The sequence below is a fragment of the Rousettus aegyptiacus genome, unplaced genomic scaffold, assembly GCF_014176215.1.
Source record: "Rousettus aegyptiacus isolate mRouAeg1 unplaced genomic scaffold, mRouAeg1.p scaffold_m13_p_11, whole genome shotgun sequence".
NCBI classification, from domain to species: domain Eukaryota; kingdom Metazoa; phylum Chordata; class Mammalia; order Chiroptera; family Pteropodidae; genus Rousettus; species Rousettus aegyptiacus.
Genome location: NW_023416286.1, coordinates 5,184,365 through 5,196,479, shown reverse-complemented (window position 1 = coordinate 5,196,479; position 12,115 = coordinate 5,184,365). Strand labels below are relative to the sequence as shown.

At 36.1% G+C, this 12,115-nt stretch overlaps 1 protein-coding gene across 1 annotated transcript in view; it reads left to right on the top strand.

The window, feature by feature from the left end:
• Positions 1-12,115, top strand: part of PSPC1 (paraspeckle component 1) — a 58,101-nt gene that overhangs the window by 18,755 nt on the left and 27,231 nt on the right. Inside the window, exon 5 of the mRNA XM_016131728.2 lies at positions 5,897-5,981. Within this exon, the coding sequence (XP_015987214.1) occupies positions 5,897-5,981 (85 nt within the window). The remainder of the gene's footprint in view (positions 1-5,896; positions 5,982-12,115) is intronic.

The following is a 12,115-nucleotide window of genomic DNA, read 5'->3' as shown; positions in this document are numbered from 1 at the left end:
TGTCAGATAACTTAAAACAAAATTCAGTTGAACAAACAGTAGAAACTAGTCATACATCTGGTTTATTTGGACCCTAACCTAGCAGTCTGTATGTTTTCTAATAAAATTAAACTCATTCATATCATGTAGTATGTTTAAAGATAGTCTCAAAATTTGTTATCTGAGATAAAGTAAAAAATCATTCGCTGCTTAGAACTGGAAGAGAGCTTCAAGTTCATCCAGTCCATTGGTTTCATTGTTTTAAAATTTGGTTGCATACCAGAATCAACTGGGAAATTTAACAAACGATAGTTTCCTTGGTGCTGTGATTACTCTAGAACTTCTGTCCATTCTGATTGTTCTCTGCTCGTAGCCTGCCAGGCACTTTGCCACTTTATTTTCCCATTATCTACTGTTATGCCATGATCAGGAAATAACATTGATTAGAAGTGTAAACATTAAAGGATTTGTTGCTGTTCTTGACAAATGAACAGGAGTATAACAGCCATTAATTACTTCAGCATGTATTCAATGTTAGTTGTAGGAGATGCTGCCCGAGACACTGAGGGTGGAGTGATGACACAGAGCATTTCATTAGGCCTCAGAGAAGTCTTAGTAAACTGTGTTACCCCGAAGGCATTGCGACTTGGAGCAGAGCAATTTTGCAGAGTTATTTCCCATGAGCTTTTATTGTTCTTTTGTATAAATTGTTTTGGTTTATACTATTAGGAAAGCACGTTGCTTAGTGTTACCTTACTCCTTGCTTCTGGGTTCACTTTCGCTGAAGTACATCTTGTAAATTTTTCAGCAAAAGTCTGCAGGTGATAAATTCATTTCATTGTTTAAAATTTACAGTTTTCTCTTTGGTTTTACAACGATATTTTCTACCCATCATTTGTTCAGCTGGGGGAGGGACTTTAGGTAGTCTCAGTACTGGGGCTCTGCAGGAAGTTGGGGCCCTCTGGTCTACCTACTGTGGAAGTATAAAGCGCAGATAGTACAGAAGTCCCCTTTCCGCCTCACCGCTGCTTTGTGTGGGGATCGCTGTTTTTTTCTGAATCCTTTAATGAAGAAAGTCATGCATATCTTGGTAGATATGTGTATTTATAACAAAAACCCTGCTTATCTTTCTGCACCTTGATATTTTACTTTCTACATAAGTGCATGTGTGTGTATACATATATGTGTGTACGTATATATATACATACACACATCTGCCTTATATTAAATAGCTGTGTGATATTCCTCCATTCAGTGGCCGTAATTTAGCTCATCCTCTACTGATTGATATCTATTTCTCTTTCCAGTTTTTTAGAACAAATAATGCTACAGTGAATTTCATGTATATATCTTAGCAAATTTTTGTAAATATTCTTATTGGACACACCAGTACCTTTTAATAATTGCTTTATAGTTTACTGATGTTTGTTTAGTCCTTTCTAGAGCCAAATCTCCTTTACATTTATTATAAGTTATGTTTTTTCTTATTTATTTGTTTTTAATCATAAGTATAGTAGGCAGTTCCTGAATTTTTTTCATGCCTATTTTTGTGTTAACCTTTGTTACTATAGTTTTATACCTCTGAATGGATAATATTAACTCCACCATGCATTTCGTTACTATTCTCTATTCCACTGGATTTTTCTATATTATTTACGATAAATTAAGAAAAAGAAGTATATTCCTTTAAAATGATATCTTTTGATTCCCCATTACCAAAGGAAAAAAACAAGGAAGTTGGCATATTCAGCTCTTCCTTTTTTTCATCTCAACGTTTATTAATTTGGTTCTGTTTTGTCTGAACTTATGACATTGGCTTAATTTTATTTTTAAGTGTAAAAACTGGATTTACTTTTATTTTGGTGAAAACATTTAATTCTCTCTTAAGCAACTTTCAGCTATCTAATAGTGCTATCAGTTATAGTCACCATGTAATACATTAGATCTCCAGAACTTACTCATCTTCCAGCTGAAAGTTTGTACTCTTTCATCAACTTCTCCCTGTTGCCCCCATTTTCCCTGTTCCTGGCAACCACTTTTCTACTGGTTTTTATAGTTTGACTTATTTTTTAGATATCACATACAAGTTACACCAGCGCTATTTGTTTTACTTTGTCTAGCTTATTTCGCTATCTAATAGTGCTATCAGTTATAGTCACCATGTAATACATTAGATCTCCAGAACTTACTCATCTTCCAGCTGAAAGTTTGTACTCTTTCATCAACTTCTCCCTGTTGTCCCCATTTTCCCTGTTCCTGGCAACCACTTTTCTACTGGTTTTTATAGTTTGACTTATTTTTTAGATATCACATACAAGTTACACCAGCGCTATTTGTTTTACTTTGTCTAGCTTATTTCGCTGAGCATAACACCTACAAGTTCCATTTATGTTGTCTTAAATGACAGGATGTCAGCATTTACAAAAATTTGCTAAGATGTATGTATTTCTCATGGCCGAGTAATGTTCCATTGTGCATCTATATCCTTTTGTATGTACATTGTATGTGTGTGCACCTGTGTGTCTGTATGTACACCACATTGTATATTATAAATACTGCATTTTCTTGATCCATTCATCCCTTGATGGAGACCTAGGTTGCTTCCATATATTGTCTAGTGTGAATCATGCAGCAGTGAACATGAAAGTGCACCTATCTAGTCAAAATTCTGTTTTCTTTTTCTTTAACTATAATCCTCATCTGTTTAAATATTTAACTTTTGAGTAGGTTGAGTCATCACTTTTCTGTTCATCACTTGATGGATGTTTATCCTCCCATGATTTCTTTAAGAAGGGTTCATAGAAGCAACATTTTTGGAGTTCTTGGATGTTCTAAAATAATTCTGTGATCCTTGTACTTTAAACTGGTGCTCGGATGGTAAAAATTATGGATTTCCCCCATTCATTACTTGATAGCATGCTTCATTGTCTTCTAGCATTGAATGTTTCTGTGGGGAGAGCCCATATTTTTTCCTCCCTGGTAAGTGACTTGATCCTTTTACCAGACTTCCATTTGAAATTTTCTTTTTAAAGTCTGGTAACTTATCCAAGATATGTTTTTTCCCCAACATTTCATTACGAGAAATTTTAAACCTAATTACTTGAAAGTATTTTAAGGTCTTCACTACTTACATTCTGTTATTAGTGTTCTATCATACTTAATTACATCTTTTCATCTGTACATTCTTGTATTCAAGAGATAACTTGTTGGACACCATAATACTTCAACTTTTCCTTGGGTTTAGATATGTCCTTTAACTCTGTAGATTCAGTTCCTGTATTTCTAGAAAATAGACTTGGTAGATCATGGAGTATAGTCAGTTTTCATGACTTGAAGGCCATTAAATTGAGAAAACACTTTCTTACAGTCTAGTAAAGCAAACTTTAAATTTGTCTGTATTCCCCTCTGCTTCCTTTTGCTATGTACCTATATTTGTGATGCATTGGAATTATAGTGTAGATGCTGTTTTATGGTTTCTTTAGTCATTAAGGTAAGCATGTATTTGGTCTAGTAATAAGTAGAGCTGCAGCTGATATCTTTATGTCTGTGGTTACCTTTGGATTATGTATTTAAGAAAAATTCCTGTGTGGTTTACTGGACCAAAGGATAAATACATATCTAGTTATATATTTTGGCAGTTTTCCCCCAGGAGAATATTATGATGTCAGTGTATAGGTATATACACTTAAGTGAAATTTCAGGAACTTCGGATATTAACAACATAAAAGAAATAATTTAGCAAATGTAAAGTGGTAATTTTAAGTTGATAGCGCAGGAGATATAAGAGTATGAGATATATTAGTATGAGATAATATGGTTATAAGTTAATTGTCTGATCGTTGGAGCTTATTATTGTACCGATGTTACAGGTAAGGAAATACCCAATTGGTTAAAGCAGCTTTTTCAACTGGCAGAGCTTAAAAGGAAATCCAGTTGTCAGAAAACAAACATTTATGGTTTTTTTTCTTATTCCTTTTCATGAAATAAAATGTAATACATGTTTTTACATTTATAATTCTCTATGGTAGGTAGTCTCGTTCAGAGCAGCTAACCTACAAAACTGATAAAATTATTGAAGGAAATACCGGATTGACTTTCTAGGACAATTGATAGTAAGACATTTTCCATACTTTGGTTCATTGGAGAATTTCCTCTTAGGCACTTAAGTAGATTGTATACTTTTGGTCTGTACTAGGTTTCTCCTGCTAACGAAATTATACGCTAATTGTGTGGCTCTTGTTAGTTGCACAGTGGAGTCATCTAGGGAGCTTCAAAAAACACTGATGGCTGGTCCACATCCCAAGAGATTCTGATTTAATTGGTCTGTGATTTAAAGATGCTTAAATAATTCTAGTGAGCAGTTAAGGTTGACAGCTAGTGATATAAATGTTTGAAATCATCGTAGTCATGTTTGATAGCTGTTAAGATAGCTAACAGCTAAGTGTTAACTGGTGTGTTATTTGAATCACGCGGTCCCTACCACATATACCAAAACTGACTTTCCTGAGCAGAATCCTAAAATCTTTTTTAATTTCAGTTTTTAAATTTATTTATTTATTATGGCTACATTGATTAACGAAATACAGTAAGTTTCAAGTGTGCAACAGTAAGTCATGTATATTTTGCAGTGTATATTCACTGCCCATAGTTAGATTTCTTTGTCACCACATATTTGAACTTTTTTACTCCATTTGCCTCCCCCCTCCCTAATTTTAATTTGTTAGGTTTCCCAGTTGAGTCTGATCATCATCCAAGTTTGACATACTGGCATTTTGGAATGGGCTTTGGAACAAGGATAGATTTGACTGTGTGTCCTAGCTGAACCATGCAATAGCTGGATGACTGGAGCACGGTTATAATCTATATGCATCTTTTTCCTTTTGCCTAACTTATATATAATTCAGTCTGTTCAGTCTGTAAAATGGGTACATTTACCTTGTTAGGGTTGTGGTGCCAGCCTGGTTATGGGTGTGATGTAAAGGTTTTTGCTACATAGAACGTTAGGTGTAGCTGTTAGTATTATGGAAGTTCCGAATACCGTGATTTATTTAAAAATGTTAAATTGAGGTATTTTATGTTTATTTTACATATTCAGATAATATGAGAAAAGGAAAATAAAAGCAATCAGTGACCATCCAGAGTATTTTAACTTTTTTATTTTTTTAAATCTGTACATGTATGCACACATGATTTAGTAAGGTATTACAAAGAGTTTTAGCACTTGGGAAGTTTATTCACCGCTTCTCTCAGATGTGACTCTGTATAGTAGGAATCTTATGGCAGTTGTGTTGGAAAGATGGTCCTTTGCGGGGGTGTGTACAGTGTCCTATCTCATTATTCCTGCTCTGTCTGACCTAGTTCTTGTCCCATCTCTTATGTTCCCTGTGTTGATGTCTCTCAAGGCGTCTTTTTGTGCTTTGCACTTGTTGCTGAAAAAATTCCACAGATAGATGGTGATGGAAGGAGATTTGACTTTGGTGAACACACATCACAATTTATAGACGATGTGTTACTGAAATGTACACTTGAAACCTATAAATTTTATTAACCAGTGTCACCCCAATAAATTAAAAACATTCTAATTTGTATAAAAGAATGTGAATGAAAACATAGCTACTATTCTGTTCTTAGCCTGTTCTAGACCTTGTTTAAAAAATTACTATTTTAATTTCTGAACAGAAAGATGAATTTTATTATTCTCACACATGAAGAAACAGGACCAGAAAGTGTATTAATTAAATTAATTACACAGCTTAAAATCTTTCATTATAAGATGGTAGAATAGACAAAAAGACAAGTGCATGAGTATGAATAAGTTATTAAATATATTGCCAGTAATAGAGAATCTGTATACTTACTGATATAAAAATTCACAAAAGGAAGCTAAAAATATTAATGCGTAATCAATATTTTATAGATTTAATGAGGCGCCAAGAAGAACTCAGACGCTTGGAAGAACTTAGAAACCAAGAGCTACAAAAACGGAAGCAGATACAACTGAGGTAAAAGAACACTGTGTAATGTGAACCCACAGTTCCTGTGCGTGCCGTTGAGATGAAATGCCACTTGGCCCATTATGCATAAGTCATACAAGTTTGAAAATACTTTCTGAAATGTCCATTTTTGCCTAGGGGAATTAGCCCATCAACTAGTAATTTTTAGGATTTTTTAGCTAGTTACGGACACTGATTGCATACATTGTGAACTTACATAAGGGGCTTAGGCACTATTACATTTAATTTGTTGTAAGGTTGAACTGTGACTTACTGGATCATTTTCCAGGGATAGATATATTTGAATTGCTCTTAGTTTTAATTTGTTTCCTCTGTATAACACTGCTATGAATGCCTTTTATGCATCTTTGTGTTTCTGATAATTTGTTTGACCCTTTTCCCATTTGCCCCAAGATAACTCGCTGATTACAGTCCTAACCTTACCCCCAAAGTTTGCTATGAAATATCTCACTTTTATTATTTTCACATCACTCTAGTATAGTGATAGTCTTTGGAAATAAATAACATCATTCTATTTATGGCATTCTGTTTTTAGCAGTTAAATGTTAAATCCTAGAAAAGAGGATTTCTATTGGAGCTGTACTTTTTTTTTTTCCCTAAATGGAAAAAGGTTTAAAAAGGGATTCTGGAAGTGGAATCTGTAGCAAAAAGGGTATGGGGATATAAATTTTGAGTACACAATGAACAATTGGGATGGTTTAAAGATGATTTTAAGATGGTTAAATTTAAAATCTTAAAAGATTTTAAGGTAAAGGAAGTTTGGGAGAGTGGTTGATCCCAGATATGTAAACAAAAAGTTTAACATCTCTTACTTGAAGTATTCAATTGTGAAATATGAGATAAATGTTACCCTTTAAAAAATTTCAAAAATTATAATAGGAAATGTTATAAACAAGCTATGATGGGTGAAAGCAAACATAAAGTTTTGTTTTTGAAAGTGCTATGAAAGTAGTAAGTGCTCGTGGTAGTGGTCACCAGGAATACGGTAGTGCAGCAGGGAGTGAGTACGGGCCTTGTCACAGCCTGGGGACAAGCCAAGTTCAGTGTGTTCTGATTAATTTTTCCACCTTTGTACCTGGTTTGTCAGTGTATTAGTGTTTCCGTCTTGGAACTACTCCGATTATAGTCCACCCTGCTTATTCTCAGGTTGTGTATTTGGACAGACAGCGTCAGCATTCTAACCTGGGGAGTCGTTAGAAAGTGTCAGACGTCCCTAGGAAAGTAGGGGCGGAGCTCTAACAAATCCTGGAGGTTCTGACTGTTCCTGAAGTTGTAGAGTCACTGTTGTATATGGCTTCTCACATGAGCTCCTAACTTGAGGGACCTTTTCCTTTATGTTTTCTTGTTGCTTTTTTTCCTTTTTTATGTAAATGTAATAAAGTCACTTCTGCTTTTACAAAGAAAAGATCCTGTCTTGTAACTTAAAATCCTATCTGAACCCAGCTTTCTCTTCTTATATTTATACCTGTCAGCTAAACTTTTAAAAGTAGTATCTTACTCTTCACATACTGACAAAAATAAACAAATAATTGAAACTAAACAGAATGTGGGAGAACCCTAAATAGGGTACAAACATAAAAAAAGTACCAAACTATGTTACATATGGATGATAATATCACGCTGAAAGCACATGGAGGAAGAAGACAAGGAACCTAAATAATTTTGGAAAAGAGTGTCTTGACTGGATACTGTAGGGTAGTGACAAAAAAGACTTAATTCTGTAATCTAGTTAGTAAATTTGTTTCCCGCATATACGAGTTAGCAATTCAGATACAACTTCATGTATACGCTTGTTTTCTCTTTGATTGGGTCTTTGTTAAGAATAATGTATATACTTTTTTACGTGAACAAATTAGTAAATCTGGGTAACGAGATCCAGGTTTTTCATTGTTGGAGAAGGAAAGAAAGGAGAAAGGCTACAATTAAAATGAATCTTGTGGTATTGCATTGGGATTAGAGGTATGTCAGTATGAACTCTGGCATTTAATTGAGACAGATGCAGAAATAGAGATGTGTGTACATGTATGGGTTAATACAGACATATCGCAAAGCCCTGCTCGCCCAGAAGCAGTGATGCCTCAGTAACAGCAAGTGTATCTAGTGCCCAGATTTTCGTTTATAAACACCATTCTCCAATAATAGGAACAAGGACTTTTTGGAGAAGTGGTTAATTCTGGGACCGAAAAGTTTAAGATGAGCTTGTAATCTCTTGTGCCAGATGGTGGTAATGTACTCAGAAAAGAGTAGGGCATGTGGAAGGACACAGGAGCCAAACCGAGGGAGCTCCTACTGACCAAAGCCGGAGCAATCCCAGCAAAAAAATAAAAAATGATAGCGTTAGATTTTAAACTGTGGGATAAATATCCGTAAGTCCATACTGATAGAAGGGATGGATGGATGGATGGATGGATGGATGGATGGATGGGGAATAGGGAGCTCATCCTTATAGTAGAATTCCAGTTAATAAACGTGGAAGGAATGAGAGAGTGAATCCCCAGTGGGCAGCCCTGCCTTGGTGGCGGTTACAGACCAGGCCTGATGGCTGCTGAAGTTGTTGCAAAGAAACTTGGGAACAGGATTCACATAGTCTCTGTGTATTAGGGACAAATGGAAAACTAGTGAAGTTAGGGAATCTAGCAGACACCATTACCAGGTATTAAAGGTCGGCGCCAGGAGTCCGTCGATGTGATTTAGGGTACAATATCATTTCTGTGGTTTCCGTGCCAAAAATTTATCACTTCATACTAGTCACAAGAAAACTTAAGACAAACCTCAATTGAAAGACATCCTGCAAAATAATCAGTTCTCTCTAAAAGTGTGAAAGTTCATGAAAGACCAAGAATGACTGAACTGTTACAGACTGAAGGAGACTAAGGAGGAATAATATTAAATGCAGTATGGGATTCTGGATGGGGTCCTGGAACAGAATGACATCAGTGGGGAAACTAGTGAAACTGTGGTGTTATACCAGTGTTAATTCCTAGTTTTCATCATCCTGTGGTTATGTTAGATGTTAATATTCGGAGATGCTGCATGAGGCATATGTAGACACGCTGCACTATTTTTGCAGCTTTTCTGTAAGTTTAAAATTAGTTAAAAATAAGGAGGGGGAAAGAGTACCCTAGGCATTGGGGATACAGTGGGGACAGAAGACACAAGTCTTGTCTCTGTGGAGGGAGGCGGCCCTCCGCTGGAATGCTCAGGTCATTAAAGAGCAAGCGAAGCACAGGGAGGTAGTGCCGGGCACCTGCTGGGGTTTAGTGCTGCCGGGGCTCCTGAGAAGTGGAATGTTGGGTGCCTGACGGGATAAGCATTCTGTGTATATGGTAATTTTCCATTGAATGTTTTTTTATTAGTCTTACTAGGCAGGGGTATATGAGATCAATTTGGAATTCAAATAACTATGTACTAATAGCAAAAATATCTCAACACTCTGGTGATAATTTGATGAGTAACGTTTATGTTTGGTTACTTCTAGTACACACAGGCAGTGATAAATCTAACAGTCTTACCCTGTGTCTGGAGGCTGGGGAGTTTCTTTTAAAATTGTAAGAATATCGATTTAAGAAATATGAATAGCTTGTCTTAATTTTGAGAGGTTTTTGCAGCATGTGTAAAAGGGGAGAAAAAAACTGTGTGTCTGGGAACTTAATTTCATACTGATACTTGCAAGACAAAGCAAATAAGTGATCGCAGTTCAAGAGAAGATGTTTGTCTTTGCAGTTCAAGAGATGTTTGTCTGCCTGAGGCTGCTACCTCGGAAGGGCTTTGATTTGTTAACAGGCCAGAGAGTGTGCACTCAGCCTCTGTTCTGCCTTAGTTGGAAGGTTGAAAACAACTGGCTTAAGAAAGTATATTTTGAGAGAAATTAAATATATAATTTGTGGTGTACAAGTTTCTGGTTTTCCTTTCAGTGCTACAAAGAAATTTAGGTTTTTGTGGATCACTTAATTCTCCAAAGGCTGTGGTGGTGAAGAAGGCTGTGGCTGGTTCAGGCCGTGACTTGACCACTTAACAGTTGTTCTTTTGTTCTGTTTGTTAGTTCGTTCCTTCACTCCTCCTGACCTCCATCCTACTCACTCAGCTATCCTCCCACCCATTCTTCCCCTCCTCCTTATGTCACTTGCATGAGGCTTTCGAGATGGTCAGAACCCTGGGAAAAGGGCGGAGGGGAGGGCACTGTGCTGAACAGGAACAAAGAGCAGTGGGACTTTGCTCCCTAGTCATGTCATAGCTCAGTGCTTAGAGCCCGCTCTGTTTTTCAGAGCCCTACAGGAATAGATGAGACCTGAAAATAATTAGCGGGCTCCAAGTTAAAATACATTTTTTTTTCCTGTTCTAGTGTTAGTTGTAAGTTAATATAATGCCATTAGAATTTATTTTATTTTCTTAAATGCCAGTTTATTGTTTTTTTCATACTATATATACATAATTTTTTTAAACATTATTTCCCCCCTCCCTTCCAGTCACCACTAGTCCAATGTCTATGTCCATGAGTCTCTGTTTATTTGTCTTCATTTGTTGCTTTTAGGTTTATATCCCACATATGTGAAATCAGGTAATTTTCAACCTTTTTCTGTTTGGCTTATTTCGCTAAGTATGATTGTCTCGAGGTCCATGTTGTTGCAAATGGCAGTATTTCATCTCTTCTTATGGCTGAGTAATATTCCATTGTATATATGTACTACAGCTTCTTTGCCAGTCATCTATCGTAGGACACTTCAGTTGCTTCTATGTTCTGGCCACTGTGAATAATGCTGCTGTGAACATCAGTGTGCAATTATCTTTTTGATTATGAGTTTTCAAGTCTTTGGGGTAAATACCCAGTAGAGGAATTGCTGGATCATATGATAGGTCAGTTATTTTGAGGAACTTCCATACTGCTTTCCATAGTGGCCGTACCAATTTGCAGTCCCATCAGCAGTGTATGAGGGTTCCTTTTTCTCTGCATCCTCTCCAGCGTTTGTTATTACTTGTCCTGTTGATTATAGTAGCTATTCTAACAGATGTGAGATAGTAGCTCATTGTGGTTTTGATTTGCATTTCCCTTAATAGCCAGTGATGTTGAGCATCTTTTCATATATTTGTTGGCCATTTGTATGTCCTCTAGGGAGCAGTGTCTGTTCAGGTCCTCTGTGGCCATTTTTTGATTGGATCGTTTGGGTTTTTTTTTGTTATTGAGTCGTATGAGTTCTTTAAATATTTGGATATGAGGCCCTTATCGGAGGCGCTGCTTGCAAATATATTTTCCCATTAAGATGGTTGTCTCTTTACCTTGCTAATGGTGTCTTTTGCTGAGCAGAAGCTTTTTAGTTTAATGTAGTCCCAATCATTTATATTCGCTCATACTTCCCTTACCTTTGAGGTCAAATCCCAAGGTCCTTGAGTTTAGTTCCTGTGTTTTCTTCTATGCAGTTTATTGTTTCAGGTCTTATATTCAGGTCCTTAATCCATTGTGAGTTAAGTTTGGTGTGTGGTGCTAGACAACAGTCTAGTTTCATTCTTTTTTGCAGGTGGCTTTCCAGTTTTCCCAGCACCGCTTATTGAAGAGACTTTCCTTTCTCCACTGTATATTTTTGGCATTTTAGTCTAAAATTATTTGTCCATTTAAATATGGGTTTATTTCTGGACTCTCGGTTCTGTTCCACTAGTCTGTGTGCCTTATTTTTCTGCCAGTACCATGCTGTTTTGATTACTGTTGCTTTTTAGTATAATTTGAAGTCGGTCAGAGTGATGCCTCCAGCCTCATTCTTCTTTCTCGGGATGGGTTTGGCAGTTCGGGGTTTTCTGCGCTCCCATACACATCTGATGATTTTCTTTCTTTAAAAAATGCCGATGGGATTTGGATGGAGGTTGCATTAAATCTGTATAATGCTTTAGGTAATAATTTTAACTGTTGATTTTTCCAGTCCAGGAACCCAGAATATCTTTCCATTTCTTTATTTTTTTCAGTTTATTTTAATAGGGTTTTATTGTTTTCTATTAAAATACATTTTAGAATTGAGGTTATATCAGTTTCCAATTAAATATAATGTGAAGGATGTTAAACTTGTCACACTTCTTATTGGTTCCATTTGTGAATATAACCTAGGAAGTTATCCTTGACCTGAAGAGACATTAAA